Source organism: Euprymna scolopes, chromosome 9 (assembly GCF_053919585.1).
Source record: "Euprymna scolopes isolate OS-2025 chromosome 9, ASM5391958v1, whole genome shotgun sequence".
Lineage (NCBI taxonomy): Eukaryota > Metazoa > Mollusca > Cephalopoda > Sepiida > Sepiolidae > Euprymna > Euprymna scolopes.
Window position 1 is genome coordinate 149,810,777 of NC_136490.1, and position 18,522 is coordinate 149,829,298.

An 18,522-nucleotide genomic window follows, 5' to 3' on the forward strand; every position below is an offset into this window, starting at 1 on the left:
TACTCTTTTTAATGCTCTAACGCTAATTGTTGTTCCATCCACAAACTCCATATAGTGGAATAAAAGTTTAAAAAATTTTTTGTGCCTCTAATGATATGGAAGGTGGCTCCTGCATCATCTAGTAAGCCCATGTAGTAGTAATCCTCCATTTTGAATGCAGCTGTGTTTGCTTTATATTTCATAGTATCCTTTCATTTATAGTGGCTTTATATTTCATAGTATCCTTTCATTTATAGTGGCTTTATGTTTCATAGTATCCTTTAATTTATAGTGGCTTTATGTTTCATAGTATCCTTTCATTTATAGTTGCTTTATATTTCATAGTATCCTTTCATTTATAGTTGCTTTATGTTTCATAGTATCCTTTCATTTATAGTTGCTTTATGTTTCATAGTATCCTTTCATTTATAGTTGCTTTATGTTTCATAGTATCCTTTCATTTATAGTTGCTTTATATTTCATAGTATCCTTTCATTTATAGTTGCTTTATATTTCATAGTATCCTTTCATTTATAGTTGCTTTATATTTCATAGTATCCTTTCATTTATAGTTGCTTTATATTTCATAGTATCCTTTCATTTATAGTTTCTTTATATTTCATAGTATCCTTTCATTTATAGTTTCTTTATATTTCATAGTATCCTTTCATTTATAGTTTCTTTATATTTCATAGTATCCTTTCATTTATAGTTGCTTTATATTTCATAGTATCCTTTCATTTATAGTTGCTTTATGTTTCATAGTATCCTTTCATTTATAGTTGCTTTATGTTTCATAGTATCCTTTCATTTATAGTTTCTTTATATTTCATAGTATCCTTTCATTTATAGTTTCTTTATATTTCATAGTATCCTTTCATTTATAGTTTCTTTATATTTCATAGTATCCTTTCATTTATAGTTTCTTTATATTTCATAGTATCCTTTCATTTATAGTTTCTTTATATTTCATAGTATCCTTTCATTTATAGTTTCTTTATATTTCATAGTATCCTTTCATTTATAGTTGCTTTATATTTCATAGTATCCTTTCATTTATAGTTGCTTTATATTTCATAGTATTCTTTCATTTATAGTTGCTTTATATTTCATAGTATCCTTTCATTTATAGTTGCTTTATGTTTCATAGTATCCTTTCATTTATAGTTGCTTTATGTTTCATAGTATCCTTTCATTTATAGTTGCTTTATGTTTCATAGTATCCTTTCATTTATAGTTGCTTTATGTTTCATAGTATCCTTTCATTTATAGTTGCTTTATATTTCATAGTATCCTTTCATTTATAGTTGCTTTATATTTCATAGTATCCTTTCATTTATAGTTTCTTTATATTTCATAGTATCCTTTCATTTATAGTTTCTTTATATTTCATAGTATCCTTTCATTTATAGTTTCTTTATATTTCATAGTATCCTTTCATTTATAGTTTCTTTATATTTCATAGTATCCTTTCATTTATAGTTTCTTTATATTTCATAGTATCCTTTCATTTATAGTTGCTTTATATTTCATAGTATCCTTTCATTTATAGTTGCTTTATATTTCATAGTATTCTTTCATTTATAGTTGCTTTATATTTCATAGTATCCTTTCATTTATAGTTTCTTTATATTTCATAGTATCCTTTCATTTATAGTTGCTTTATATTTCATAGTATCCTTTCATTTATAGTTTCTTTATATTTCATAGTATCCTTTCATTTATAGTTTCTTTATATTTCATAGTATCCTTTCATTTATAGTTTCTTTATATTTCATAGTATCCTTTCATTTATAGTTTCTTTATATTTCATAGTATCCTTTCATTTATAGTTTCTTTATATTTCATAGTATCCTTTCATTTATAGTTGCTTTATATTTCATAGTATCCTTTCATTTATAGTTGCTTTATATTTCATAGTATTCTTTCATTTATAGTTGCTTTATATTTCATAGTATCCTTTCATTTATAGTTGCTTTATGTTTCATAGTATCCTTTCATTTATAGTTGCTTTATGTTTCATAGTATCCTTTCATTTATAGTTGCTTTATGTTTCATAGTATCCTTTCATTTATAGTTGCTTTATGTTTCATAGTATCCTTTCATTTATAGTTGCTTTATATTTCATAGTATCCTTTCATTTATAGTTGCTTTATATTTCATAGTATCCTTTCATTTATAGTTTCTTTATATTTCATAGTATCCTTTCATTTATAGTTTCTTTATATTTCATAGTATCCTTTCATTTATAGTTTCTTTATATTTCATAGTATCCTTTCATTTATAGTTTCTTTATATTTCATAGTATCCTTTCATTTATAGTTTCTTTATATTTCATAGTATCCTTTCATTTATAGTTGCTTTATATTTCATAGTATCCTTTCATTTATAGTTGCTTTATATTTCATAGTATTCTTTCATTTATAGTTGCTTTATATTTCATAGTATCCTTTCATTTATAGTTTCTTTATATTTCATAGTATCCTTTCATTTATAGTTGCTTTATATTTCATAGTATCCTTTCATTTATAGTTTCTTTATATTTCATAGTATCCTTTCATTTATAGTTTCTTTATATTTCATAGTATCCTTTCATTTATAGTTTCTTTATATTTCATAGTATCCTTTCATTTATAGTTTCTTTATATTTCATAGTATTCTTTCATTTATAGTTGCTTTATATTTCATAGTATCCTTTCATTTATAGTTTCTTTATATTTCATAGTATCCTTTCATTTATAGTTTCTTTATATTTCATAGTATCCTTTCATTTATAGTTTCTTTATATTTCATAGTATCCTTTCATTTATAGTTTCTTTATATTTCATAGTATCCTTTCATTTATAGTTTCTTTATATTTCATAGTATCCTTTCATTTATAGTTTCTTTATATTTCATAGTATCCTTTCATTTATAGTTGCTTTATATTTCATAGTATCCTTTCATTTATAGTTGCTTTATGTTTCATAGTATCCTTTCATTTATAGTTTCTTTATATTTCATAGTATCCTTTCATTTATAGTTGCTTTATGTTTCATAGTATCCTTTCATTTATAGTTTCTTTATATTTCATAGTATCCTTTCATTTATAGTTGCTTTATATTTCATAGTATCCTTTCATTTATAGTTTCTTTATATTTCATAGTATCCTTTCATTTATAGTTTCTTTATATTTCATAGTATCCTTTCATTTATAGTTTCTTTATATTTCATAGTATCCTTTCATTTATAGTTTCTTTATATTTCATAGTATCCTTTCATTTATAGTTGCTTTATATTTCATAGTATCCTTTCATTTATAGTTGCTTTATGTTTCATAGTATCCTTTCATTTATAGTTTCTTTATATTTCATAGTATCCTTTCATTTATAGTTTCTTTATATTTCATAGTATTCTTTCATTTATAGTTGCTTTATATTTCATAGTATCCTTTCATTTATAGTTTCTTTATATTTCATAGTATCCTTTCATTTATAGTTTCTTTATATTTCATAGTATCCTTTCATTTATAGTTTCTTTATATTTCATAGTATCCTTTCATTTATAGTTGCTTTATGTTTCATAGTATCCTTTCATTTATAGTTTCTTTATATTTCATAGTATCCTTTCATTTATAGTTTCTTTATATTTCATAGTATCCTTTCATTTATAGTTTCTTTATATTTCATAGTATCCTTTCATTTATAGTTTCTTTATATTTCATGGTATCCTTTCATTTATAGTTGCTTTATATTTCATAGTATTCTTTCATTTATAGTTGCTTTATATTTACTAGTATTCTTACATTTATAGTTGCTTTATATTTCATAGTATTCTTTCATTTATAGTTGCTTTATATTTCATAGTATCCTTTCATTTATAGTTTCTTTATATTTCATAGTATCCTTTCATTTATAGTTTCTTTATATTTCATAGTATCCTTTCATTTATAGTTTCTTTATATTTCATAGTATCCTTTCATTTATAGTTTCTTTATATTTCATAGTATCCTTTCATTTATAGTTTCTTTATATTTCATAGTATCCTTTCATTTATAGTTTCTTTATATTTCATAGTATCCTTTCATTTATAGTTTCTTTATATTTCATAGTATCCTTTCATTTATAGTTGCTTTATATTTCATAGTATCCTTTCATTTATAGTTGCTTTATATTTCATAGTATCCTTTCATTTATAGTTTCTTTATATTTCATAGTATCCTTTCATTTATAGTTGCTTTATGTTTCATAGTATCCTTTCATTTATAGTTGCTTTATATTTCATAGTATCCTTTCATTTATAGTAGCAGGACTTTCTTTTGTGAGTTATGCTTTTATAACAGTTGCACCATCGTTTTCATATTTTATTATTGGGACAGTTTGGGGATTTTTTTTTTTTTACAAAGGAGTAATCAATGCCCAGAGGCCACTCGAGGATAAAGGTTAATAAGTGTACAGTGGTCAATGGGGCAATATCGTAGTAATAGTAGTGGAAATTTGGTAAATTTTCCATTACATGTAAAATATAAAGTGTCTCATCCTTATGCTTACCATTTCTCATAGTAATCTTTTAAAAGAAAAGAAGGTCAACTTCATGACGTTATCACTGCTCAACTGGTCTTTGTGTTTTAACGTTTCTCCGAAGCTGTGAAGTTCGGTTTTCAATCTTGAGAACGTTAGTTTCTGTTGCTGTGCACTACATAGATGGAGAAAGTCTTTTAGTATCATTGCAATGATCAAGCCATCGTCCACTGTTTGTCCAGAATTTCTGAGAGCTGTTATAACGGTTTCTGTCCTTATTAAGTAGTCCATTACGTTTTCATCAACTTTCTTTTTAAAAGATATCAGTTAGTTACATAATGTTCATGTAATGTTTCAAGGGCCTTTCTTCATTTATTGGTAGCTTCTCTCATTAGACTCTCATCATCCAGGAACTGTGTTAACTCCACATAGACTTCTACATTTCTCTTATTCCTACTTCTGTTTCGAACAGGATTTGTGCCTAAAATGGCATCTTTTAGGCCAAGTGTACATAAATGGCCCAAGAATTTAGTTTCTCAGATTTCATATTTTGTTTCATCTCCATCAAATAATGGTCTGCTCCAGCAGTTTCCATGTTCTCTTTTGAACTCCAAACCTGTTGCAGGTTCCATTATTAGTGGATAAAGATTATAAGTTAGCAGAAATTCAAAGGAATGAAATATGACGTGTGGATGAGAGAAGAATTTTAGTATAAACACAAAAATTATGGGATTTTATACAGAAGGGGAAATGAGATGAGTTATAGGACTTCCAGCAGTTCCATATCGTCCATTTTCCGGCAAAGCACGGAAGCATTTTTTTTTTTTTGTCTTATCTTCATGGCATTTAATTTGGGAACTAGGTTGTATTTTCCTGCCCACAAGGTAAGCAGAACTGGATGTTTGCTGAAAATCATGCACATGTGCAAAAGTGTTCGAATTACCCAGCATATTCTTTGAGTCTTAACAATCAAACTACAACTAGATTGTGCCTGCATATAAAATACATAGATCTTCATCATGTTACTTTGATAATAGTGCTAGATTTTTTCTTTGTCAGAAGGAAGTACAATCCAGTCCTAGGAGATGCACTCTCTCTAGCATTATTTTTCCCTATTTAATAAGGGGTTAGTTTACGGTTATTTAATAAGAGGTTAGTTTACTGTTAATTGCATGAGACGTGCATACTACTGGCAATTCCGGCAAAACGTTTTCAGCTATTTTTGTAGCCAGACAGAATGCCCCCTCAGTGAAGCTGAATATTTCCGGCTTCCTCCTTGTAGCAACAAGCAAGTAAATCGTAACTAAACCATCCCATTAAAAATGCCAGAAATTCGCAAAATGTCAAAAATGAACGAAATTGATGGAAATGTTTGATAAATTTATCGACTGGAATCAAATATTCGTTTTAATTTTAAAAAAAAAAAAAAAAAAAAAAAAAAAAAAATTTTTAAAGTGATAAATTAAAACTGGATTTCATGTTGACGTTTTGATGTTGAAAGGTTTTTATAGAAAATTTTGATTTAATTTTTAAGGTCAACATTTTGTTCATTCTGATTAGGTTTGGTACATTTAAATTAAAATATACAAATTAAAATTAGTGAAAATCACGCGCATTTTTTTAATTACTATTTCTACTACAATAAAACTCGAACAATTCAATAAAGCTAAAAAAAAAAAAAAAAAATTGAAAGTAATTCACATAAAATCATATTTGTATGCGTAAAGAGAGTGGTTACAGAAGGGTGGATGTTAATTTAATACACTGGAAAGGCTCAGTTAACTACCCTTTATCCCTAGGGGACGTTTTTGTTATAATATAAAAGATAAAGAAGCAGACGTTCACGTTGCTTTAGTTGTCGGTTGCTTGTTGAAGTAAAATCTGTTAGCTTTGTGTCTAAGTGAGCAGAAAGGAAATTGTTTGTTGGTTTTTTTTTTTTTTCAACTCGATTTCTTAGAAAATTGAAATTTTTCTGTTGAATATCATATTAAAATAATAAAATACATTATACTGATTAATAATGCGAAAAAATATTTTTCAATTTCTCCATACAACATTTAAAATATAAATAAAGGGATTGAATAGAATGAATGTATATTTAAACTTGTCTAGTTACAAGCATTGTCAATAGTTTCTCTTTCTCTCTCTATCTAAAAATAAACGAAATTCCATGAACAAAGTTCTTTCCTTAGAACTTCCCAGCTGTAAAACGGGATGCTGCAAGGCTACTTCTCAACTGACTACAACATAGTCGTTTTCAAGTTTAATGTAAATGAATTCATGTTGAGCCATGCTCTTAATCAAATTCCGTCCAATCGCCACCATCATTATTAGTTATCACTGCATCGTAACATCGTCCATATGACACTCATGTAACCTTTATCCTTGAATGGCTTTTGAGTCTTGATAAATGGTAACACCTTAGTAAAAAAGAGAAACTATTATTTGTCTCCCTGTTGTTTACTCTAATAAAGAGTTTAACTCTTGGTAATGTTCAGACAATCAAGATGATTCGGCAAAATATTGAGCCCCTGTACAGAGTACCCTAAACACTTCTTCTTTTTTTTTTTTTAATGGGAATCGGTCCTGACAAGGCATGAAACCACTTAATGTAAAAAGCCAAAAAAAAATAGTTTGTGCTCAAAAACTAGCTAACACTAAGTGTCAGATGATACATTCTGACCCAGTAAACAGCAGTTCTTCCCCCTTTGTCAGAAACATTGCTCAAGAAATATGAGAACTAAAGGACAAATTAAGATAAACTAATCATGTCCCTATAATCAAATTATTTATTACATACAAATTTTTTTAACAAGCTTTTAAAACAGTTTGTTCATTTAAAACTTTTAATTTAAGTAATGGTGCTTTTAAGAATTTTACCAATTCTATTACGAGGGGCGTGCAATAAGTAATGCTCCTGACCCACTTCCCATAGCAGTAGAGCAACGAAACTTGGTACAGTTATTAGTCTTTCTCTACATAGGAACCACCCAGAGTTATGCATTTCTCCCATCGTTTGATGCAGCTCTGGAGACCGTTTTTGTAGAACATCCCAGGTTGGTCCTCCAACCACGACGTGACTTCAGAAATCAAGACTGCATTATCTGGGAAACGCTTTCCTTTCAAAAACAACTTCATGGCTGGAAAGAGGTGAAAGTCAGAGGGTGCAAGGTCAGGAGAGTAGGGAGGATGGGGAAGAATTTCATAACCACATGGCCGTGCTTCTGATCTGGCGACATGCGAGTTGTGGACTGGAGCGTTGTCCTGCAGGAGGAGGGTACTTTTTCTGATCTTGCCCCGCCTCTTGATTTTGATAGCTTCCCTTAATTTCCTCAAAAGTGAAGCATAATAGGTTTCTGTAATTGTGGTACCCTTTACCAGGAAATCTGTCATCACTACTCCATCCTAGTCCCAGAAGACTGTGAGCATGACCTTGCCAGCGGAGGACTGCACCCTTGCCTTCTTTGGAGGTGGTGAGTCCAAATACATTGACTGGGCTTTGGTCTCTGGATCATAGTGATGGACCCAGGTTTCATCCTCTGTAATCAGTCTTTTGAAAAACTTTGACTCCTCTTTTTGGCACATCTCCAAACTCATCCTCGAGCACTCGACACGTTCTCGCTTCTGGAATGGTGTGAGCAACCTGGGAATCCATCTGGCAGACACCTTATGCATATGCAAATGGTCATGAATGATAGTTTCCACAGACCCTGTACTAATGTTGACATCTTGGGCTATTTGGCGAATAGTAATGCGCCGATCTTCCAAAATGGCAGCCTCAACTTGACGGACAGCTGCCTCATCAATGGCAGAAGGGGGGAGGGGCGACCAGGTCTGGGAGCTGTTTCCACAGACTTCCGGCCATGTTTGAATTCATGATGCCAGCGTTTTACAAGGTCATATGATGGGGAATTATCACCATAAGTTTCTTCAAAAGTCTCCTGTGGTGAGCGTCCTTTCAAATACAAAAACCTGATCACTGCTCGACATTCAACAGGCTCCATTTCATACCTGACTCAGTTCAAACACCTGTAAAACAGAAACCACAATTAGTTCAGAGCTGTAATTTGCCACATAACCTGTAGAGATATAAATCATTGCACATGCAAAATTTCAGCTAGATCAGACAACTGGAAGTGGGTCAGGGGCATTACTTATTGCGTGCCCCTCGTAACATTCGAATGACCATGCACCAAAAAAGTTCATAGTTAAAAGTTCTTTCTAACAGTCCCACTTGCAACCATCACCAGTACATATCCTTGATACAATAACATGAAAGCACATATATTACTTATTAAAACAACAACAAAAAAATACTTTCTCTGATGATGGATATTATACTATCCAAAATTAACAAAATACATTTAAAATAAATAACTAATAAATTTAATAAAAAAAATGCGAATGATTTTGTTTTAATAAAATATTTGTACCATAACATGTTTTCCAAACAGTTTGTTTATTTAAAGTTTTTAATTTTGTTTTAAGTTATTAATCACTAGTTATAATAATTATAAAAAATTAAAGAGTAGAAAGTGTATCTTTACTTTCAGACGTTTCGTAACTTTTGCTTCCCTTATTTTGTATTTAAGTTCTCACATTCCATGAGCGATGTTTCTGACAAAGGAAGAATTGCTATTTTGTAGGTCAGAATTTACTCTTCTGACACTCATTGTTGACTAGTTTTTGACCTTGGAGTAGTAGGGTTTTTTTTGGGTTTTTTTTTTCTTTTTAGCTCTTTACATCAGATGGCTTTATGATTTGCCTGGAGGAATTTCCATTAAAAAAAAAAAGAATTCTTACTACCATAAGTTATTTTTTTATGCCCGTGACGTTTGACTTATATGCTTTTATTGCTGTGAGATGTGGTTGGTAATGAAACGACAAAATGACTGCTGTGCATCAAATGGATAAAATGCCAGTTTCACTCTACAAGCCGTCATGAGAAAGTATTTCACAACGATATCTCAACTGGTAGATACTACCACGTCACCTGCCATCCATTGATGTTGATGGTTCGAATACATCGAGAGGATTAATTGATAATGACCTGATCGTGAAGGTCGGCACAACAAAATGGCAACATACAGTTGGAAAGCATTCATGGAACATCTAACCCCGACATGAGACAAGAAAACGAAACGTGAAAATAATAATAATAATAATCCTCGGATGTAGCAACCAATTCACATAAACTACAAACATTAACCAACCACGAGGAAACCCAAAACAAAATAAAAGGAACGGAGCAGAAGCCACAGAAATTGAAACTGCAAGACATTTATAAAATAGTAACATTAAAAAAGAAAAAGGTATCACTCTTGATGTAATATTGTGGGATTGTATACAAAACGAGTGTACATAGTGCAAGTATATTTATGTGAGGACTATATATGGGTGTATATAGCAGTTTGCTTATATATATAAACGTTTACGTGTTTATTGAAATGTATATAATGCCTATATATTTATGAGTGCGTCTATGATCGTCTAGTACTCTAGTTTTTACATATCGATATATTCATAGATACTGTTCAACAGACAAAACATTTCTATTCAGAAAAGGAGTGGATAACAATTCTCTGAGGATTTAATATCGGCCAATAGGGAAATCTTTCTGGTCCATCTTGGTTTTGTTTTGACAGTCTTGGAAAAGCTGCAAGAAAACTTATCCCAAAGAAACCAGAAGTCTTAGTTGTGTTTTCAGCAACTTTTTTCCGGTTGTTTCCCTATTGCAAAGTTGCACGCTATCCTACTTGTTTATCTAAAAGTTGTCAACTAAATTCCTGATATATTTTATTTTGTAACATCCTTTTCTATTAAAACATTTTCTCTGAATATTTTCCTCTACATAATGCCCAACAATATTAACAATAATTGATCCGGATTATCCAGCATTGCTCTGGCATGCAAATATATTGAGTGATACCACAAAAAATAGCTGTGAAGGGACAAAGAGGATGGAAAGATCAAGGAGGGAGAACACTAACCAGACCTTGACTGGAACAGTGCAGAGAGGACTTTGGGAAGGCTTATTTTGGCACCCAAATCTCAGTGATGACTATTAGTCATTGCTCATGAGAAATTAACGTTACACAGCCAATCAATATATTATACAATGCTCATGAATGCACGCACTGTGGAGACCCCACTTTGGTACAAATTGAACATAGTGCTGTTGCGATAATGAAAAGTTATTTGCAAAAAAAGATTATCAAAAGAGGTACTGGAAATCTGGGGAGACTTGTTGTCACTCAGACTTGAGAGAATATCACCAGTGAGTAATCTCTGCTGATGGCCAGTGTGAGAAATCCTGGTGAGTACAAATAATAATAATATGTTTCATCGTCTATATAAAAAATAAATTTTGTAGGCTTTTTTCAGTTTTTGATTGAATTGTTTACGTATAACATAGCAGCTTGTATTAATCAGTATTTTGTTTTTCTGCATTCACAGGGAGTTTCCAAGAATTTTACCGAGGTCATCCGTGCTAATATTGGTGATTGTCATGCAACCGGACAACAGCCTCTCACATTTCTACGGCAGGTCAGTTTTGTTTTTGTTTTGTTTTTGTGCATCTTTTCAGAGAATTGTCTATTAATTTAACGTTTCAGGGAAAATAACTCTTTGATAACCTCCCGTTAACTGTTATTTTGATTTAGCATGTGTTAACTTTGAAAATTGCGAATTGTACACCTGAAGAAGGTCAAGGGGTTACATCGACTGAATCATTATGCAAATAACACTCAAGATGAGAATGTTAGTCTGATTAATCCAAATAATACGAACATTCCTCATCTAAAAAATTCAAAATGGCAAAATCTATGACTGTTTACTATTTATGACTAACTAGCAGGAAAATCTGACGCTGCCTGGGATTAAATGAGGATCATTACTATGTATTTTTTCAGTATGCTCTTAACACCATAATGTTTTATATGATTTTACTGCTTTTTTCCTCCATTTTGTCTCCTGATATAGTCGGAAAGAGCTGAAATATTGAAAAACTTACTGAATTAGTGCCTTATACATATGGTTTAAATTTTTGTAAAATCTAATTTATCTATTTGAAATTTTAAGGCGGTTCTGGCCTCTATGGGTCACTTAAAGGTAAGTATACATAGATATTTGCCAGATGAAGAGAACTTAGAAATTTAGGATCACTTCCATTGTTTTTCACAGAAAATTTTATACATATGATTTAAATTTTATAAAACTAGGATATATTTGAAGTCTTACGAGGATTATGTCCTCTTAGCCACTTTAGACGAGCACTTAGAAATTAGAGAATACTTCCATTGTTTTCCTCTGTAAATTTTACATAAGAATACATTTTTAGATTTTTCAACCTTTTTAAAGGAGAACACACACGCGCACATTGAGTTTTATAAATAGACTAGCAGGTCGCCCGGTGTTGCCTGGTCATAAAATAGGCTTAAATATGATATTTTAATTCCTATGGATTTCGTATTTATTATAGCTAATGTTTTAATTATTATATTGTACTCAATATATAGTAGTGATTTAAAAAGTTAAAAAAAAGATGACTTGGGTCCCATTAGCTAGAATTGAAACCAAAACATATAGCTCTCCAGCCTTCAATACCTTGTGAGCCACGTCCATAGGCATACAAAAAGTTTTAAAAATAACATTGTTTAACATATAAATTTATATTTTTGCATGTGTAGAAGAGCACTTTAAGTCAACTTATGTCTGTAAAGCTCCAATTTTTTTCAATTTTGATCCATTAGTAGGTATTTTTATCGGCTAAAAACAAACTCGTATTTGTTTATTCCTATATATCAAGTTTTTAAGTCTGTACAGCAAAACTTGACAGAAGTTTGGTAGAGACCGTTCCTTGAATACAGACAAGGTTATTTTTATATAGATAGATTATTACTGTTTGTAAAATCTGAAATAAAGGGATGACTTCTAAGATTCAAATAAGAATTTCTGAAAGCAGTTTTATTTTTGTAAGGAGTGAATACGAAACTTATGGTTTTATGTGTGTGTGTGTATTACAATTATTCCTTAGTGTTTTTTTTTTAAATTTTAATCTCTTCGTAGCATTTAACTGAAAATTTATCAGTCTTATTAACCCTTACCCTTGAGTGGCATGCGTCCTTCATATGTTGTGTAATTTTAAAAAAAAAATGATAATCTTAGAAACCCACTTGTAAGCAAGGTGACATTCATTTCTCTTCATTGAGAAACATTCTTGAACAATGACGAAAACTATTCAAACTTACTTTTGTTTACTATCATCATGTGATCTTAACTATTCTCTACTTCACCTTCAAAAGCTTTTTTCCCTAACGTGACTTTGATGCACCAGTCAATCAGTCTTTGGTATCTCATTTCATTACATAACTCTAACAGCTTCAGCTGACGAAAGATCCAATCAATGGCTCTAACATTATATAGTTAGCAAACAAATACTGGGTAATGGATAAATTCCTGATTAGAAAATATATTAAACTTTTTAGACTTTTATCCTCAGTCATTTGACAACTATTCCCTGGATATCGTTCATTGTTTCATATGTTTGAACAATAAAAGTTAGACTGTTTTCACCTTTATTTTTACTCTTATTCACTCCAAATAAAGCATATTGCCACTTGGACCAGAAACACTATATGGGGAGTTGAGCAGCAAGATGTCTGTTCATGTATTTGTATTTCTGCATATCAATACAGTCAGGGAAGTAGGAGACCAGAAGAGAATTCCAAAGTCTAGCAGTCTGAGGGAAGAAACTATTTGAGTGAAGGGGTGGGATCTTGCTGATTGTCAGGTTAATTCAGGGTATTTACATTGAGGGGACACAAATGTTAAGAGTTCATCAGAATACATTCCATTAAAGTACTTGTAAAACAAGCATAAGGATGCAACATTGTGGCAATGTGAAAGGGATTGGAGCTTGATTGCTAGTGCGGGACCTATAAGATTAAAGACTCTTTTTTTTTAGACTCTCTAAGAGGGAAAGACTAGCGGTAGATTCACCAGCCTGGACAAATTAACATTTTTGTATCTGCTATAGTTTTGCTGGTATATATGATGATATACACCTGAGAGTATTCTGTATCTCTACAAGGCCATCATTTGCCCATATATGGAGCATTGTAGTCACATTTCGGCTGCTGCATTTACAACTAGTCTCTCACTCATAGACAGGGTTCAAAAGAGTCCCCAACCTAATAGGTCTCGCACTGTCAGCTAAGCTTCAGCCTCTGTCCCATCAATGAAATGTTGCATCCCTGTGCCTGTTTTACAAGTATTTTAATGGGAGATGCTCTGACGAACTACAAGCCCTTGTACCCCTCGATGTATCTATTTACTATGCCTCCCCACGGGACAGAGTTAGACACCAGGGTCGTTTTTTAACGTGGAGAAAAGGTACAAAAATAAAAATTGTCTCAGTCGTGAAGGATTTCTCCTCCACCGAAAGAGAACAAGAAAATGAAGTGTAGCATCTGAAGAACAGATACTACACTTTGATCTTGACCAAAAGGCCAAGTTGTACCCCTCGATGTAAATGCCCCCAACAAATCCGACAATCGGCAAAATCCCACCCCTACACAGTAGAGATCCCCAGATGCCAGAAAGCTTTCTACTCTAATAGTTTCTTCCCTATGACTGTTAGACTTTGGAATTCCCTTCCGGGTTCCTGCTTCCCTGACTATACTGACCTGCAGAATTTCAAGTATAATGTAAACAGGCATCTTGTTGCTCAACTCTTTACAAAGTTTCCCTGCAAATTATGTCCTAGATAGTAGCCCCTACATCAAAGTGGCACTGTGCCTTATTTGCGGTGAAAATGCAATAAGAATTTTTTATAATTTACCACACTGTTCTCTCCCAAAGATAATACCTGGGAGGATGCTACCATGACCACAGAACAGCTACTTCATCTCTCATCCACCCCCACTAAAAAGTGACTATAGATCCTAAATTATCTCTCCCCCTAAAAAGAAGGTAAACCTTGGAAGGATGATATTATGGCCACATAATAGATATTACATTATCACACCCCCACCCCTCCGACTTAATCATTATAAGGTTATACATTCTGAATTAGGATTGTAAATTGAATTGAGCACTAAACGATGGTAATAGTGTAGAGTATGGCTTCATACAGACTGAAAGAAATAAACAAGACCAATGAGAATGAAATAAAAATAAGTTTTAAATTGAAATACGTACAAAATATGTTTGAAAGCCGAATTACAACACAATATTATGAAAAAAAAAAAGTATTTACTTGTTTAAAATTAATATATTTCGGAGTTCTACTCTTTCATCAGAATTTTATTTATTTTTATTTTTTTTCCTCGCCATAAGTTGCCATTAACATTTTTTTTTTTTTTTCTCCAACTTAATATCATGGCAAGGAAAAATAGAAAAAATATAAAACTTTGTAGAAGGTGAACACATGTTACAAATAAATCTCTTATTTTTAATTAATGGTAGTGTTTCCTGTGTTAGAAGCATTGATTGAATTTGAAATTAAAATATGTACGAAATATGTTTGAAAGCCGAATTACAACGCAATATTATGAAAAAAAAAAACAAGTATTTATTTGTTTAAAATTAATATATTTCGGAGTTCTACTCTTTCGTCAGAATTTTATTTATTTATTTTTTTCCTTGCCATGATAAGTTGCTATTAACATTTTTTTTTTTTTCCTCCAACTTAATATCATGGCAAGAAAAAAAAGAAAAAATATAAAACTTTGTAGAAGGGGTATAACTCCAAAATATATTAATTTTAAACAAGTAAATGTTTTTTTCTTAATATTGCATTGTAATTCGGCTTTAAATTATATTTTATATGCATTTCAATTTAAAATTCAATCAACGCTTCTAACACAGAAAACACTACCGTTAATTAAAAATAAGAGATTTATTTGTAACATGTGTGCTCTCAGCACAGTAACAATATCAAAAACAAAGGTGGTCACCCGTCCTATGTCAGTATAATCTTGTAAGTTCTAGTCCAAATGACGTTATACACATCCAAAGGGAGGTAAGTCTGTTTTGACCATCTAAACATGTTAGTGTAAGGGGCATAACTCTTACTATACTTAACAAGATAGTTTGTCTGGCTGTAGTATTCCAACTGACAGTACAAGAGCCCCAACTCTTTGGTACTGCTTAGAGTGACTGCTCTATCATCAGTTGTATAATATAGGGATGGTTGTAGTGCCATATCACGCATGGAAGCTGGCCCTGCACTTATCTCTGACCTTAGTCTGAATTAAGCATTAAAAGATGGTAATATTCCTAAACAGAATAATTTAAATAATTTCATTACTAAAAAATCATTGAATAAAAAAAAAGCACATTAATAACAAAATAGGTTTTGGCTTCATACAGACAAATACTAAATATTCATTATTAATAGAAAAGATACATTTTCTGGAGAGTTATTTTTTAAGAAAATATCAACTAAATAAAAAATACTTTATAAATCTTGTGAAAGACAACAACACACTAATCTGCTGTTCACATCCATGCACAGCAGCAAAACAAAAATGTACGTATTATTCACGGATAAAATCTTTACATAAATCACTGCTGATATTTCTTTTTCTTTCTCTCTGCTAAAAAATACCTTTCACATATGGTTTCTTTTGTGGCTGACCTGAATATGCAAGCAAAGTTAATACAAATTCCTATATCATAAAACGGAAATTAATTCTGATCACAGCATCATTGCAAGAGCAGAAAGTGGACCTTAAGTTTACTTTTGGCAGCTTCATAATTCTCATTTCCTTTATTTTGACCTCACATTGTATGAACAATGTTTCTAATAAAGGGGAATAAATTGATGTTTTCTGGGTCACAATTTAGCCATCTCAAACTTTTTGTTGGCTGATTTTTTTTAAAAGATTCTTACGTTAAATCACTTCATGCCTTGTCTGGAGTGATTTCCATAAAAAAAGTTATTCAAAATCCCCACATTATCATAAAATGAATGAATTTTGATTACAACTTGTCTGATTTTTTTAGATCTACTCTGCTTTTTGTTTGGTATAAAGTTATCTTGTGAGATTTTTGCAGTTAGACATAAATAGCATTTAAGCTGATATCAAACTTTCAATCTGGCTTGTTAATTTTCATTTGTAATTCTTGTGCCATGCTATTCGCGTTACGCTAATATACTTTACAGTTTATTTTAAAAAGTGTAGTCCCACAATCAGGTAACATTTTTTAATTATAACCTAAAAATCAAAATCAATCAGTTCAGCTTATTTTTGTTGAAGAATATGATTCGTCTCCCTTGTAACTAAAATTGTATGCCTTTTTCTCGAGAAGTTTGAAAATGTATAAATAAATAGAAATTACAAAATAAAATTCATCCCGGGCAACGCCAGGTAGGGACAGTTAACTTTTAATGTTTCTGATCTTATTTTACTTTCCCTGACCTTTCAGATTGATCTAAATCACCTTTGCATCACTTATGATCGACAGTGTTGTTAGCTATCTGCATGCTAAGTTTAGTTTAAATCTATTCAGTACTTTCTGATATAACAAACCAGCCACTTTATTTTAATTATATGGATTTCTATAACCGAGCAACTTGCATTCCTTAACACACTTTCTGGCAAGTGTGATTTCTTCATCTTTTTCTTTTTTATTTTCTGCTATCATATTTATGTTTTGCTCAAAATCAAAATGTGCCCCTCAAAAAACATTTCTCATTGGATTGGCGACAACATTTCTAATATTGTTCAAATTAAACCAAAAATGGTATGATAGCATTGATTGGTGATACAACATTTAAAGAGAGCAAAACTGGTTGGAATCGGTTGAAGCTGTGAATTGAATGCAAATTTTTAGTAGCTTCTTGTAAATATGTATGCCCTGTATTTAAGAATTCAGGTGATAAGTCATCTCCCTCTCAATACAGACCAATAAGTCTCCTGTGTGTCATGAGTAAGTTGCTGGAAAGTAGTCAACCACCTCAGCGGAAATAACCTTCTTAGAGACACACAATATGGTTTCTGTTCTGCCAGATCTACAGCAGACGTGCTAACAGTTATCTCATAGGATTAGCGAATCTTTCGACAATTGCTCTTGACATATCAAAGGCCTTCGATAAGGTACTTCACAAAATTTCCAGCTACGGTATAACTGGAAATATTTTCTCAATCATTAAATCATTTCTCTCTGATAGGCTCATAAGAGTAGTGGTTGATTGGCAGAAATCAGAGGCCCACAGTATTAACACTGGAGTCCCTCAGGGGTCCATCCTGGGCCCAACTCTCTTCTTGATCTACATCAATGATCTCCCAAAAAACATACTAAAATCATTTGTTGACATCTATGCTGATGACACGACTATCTATGGCAACACATCAAAGGCTGTAAATGACAAAGTTCTCTCTGATTCTCTCTCCTCAGATTTTGAGCGCATGGTACAGTGGAGGGAAGAGGTGGCTGGTTACCTTTAATGCATCTAAGACCAAGCTCCTATCATTACATCATAAATGCTCTGACCCCCATCTGGCATCGATTGAAATGAATGGCTCTCGTCTTGGGGAGGCCTCATGTTTTGATAAGCTTCTGGGTTTGACCTTTACTCCTTATCTGAAATGGAACACATACATCAAGTCTGTGGCCAAGATCACTGGGAAAATGGTGGGATCCTTCTACCGCTCCAGAAGATATCTCACTAATGATGCAATTCTCTATCTATATAAAAGCCAAGTACGTCCAAGGATGGAGTACTGCTGCCACATCTGGGCAGGAGTTGCTAAAAACAGCCTATCCTGCCATGACAGTACAAAATAGACTTCGTGGCTTGGTGAGGATGCCCTTTTCTCTTCTCTGCAACCTCTCTCCCACAGAAGAGACGTTGTGAGCCTGGCTGTGTTTTATCGTTATTTCCATGGCAAGTGCTTGTCTGAGCTCCATTCTTTGGTCCCCCCCCCTTGCCAATCTTTCACGAAAAACACCCGACTAGCTAAAACCACTGTCAATAATTTTCCCCACTCTTTATCCATGCCTAAATCAAAACGTAGATTCCATGAACAAAGCTTCT

General features: G+C 31.8%; 1 protein-coding gene across 1 annotated transcript in view; it reads left to right on the top strand.

Annotated features, from left to right (window-relative positions):
- Window positions 1–18,522, top strand: part of LOC145284901 (alanine aminotransferase 2-like) — a 155,473-nt gene that overhangs the window by 74,489 nt on the left and 62,462 nt on the right. Inside the window, exon 2 of the mRNA XM_080133977.1 lies at window positions 10,935–11,024. Within this exon, the coding sequence (XP_079990103.1) occupies window positions 10,935–11,024 (90 nt within the window). The remainder of the gene's footprint in view (window positions 1–10,934; window positions 11,025–18,522) is intronic.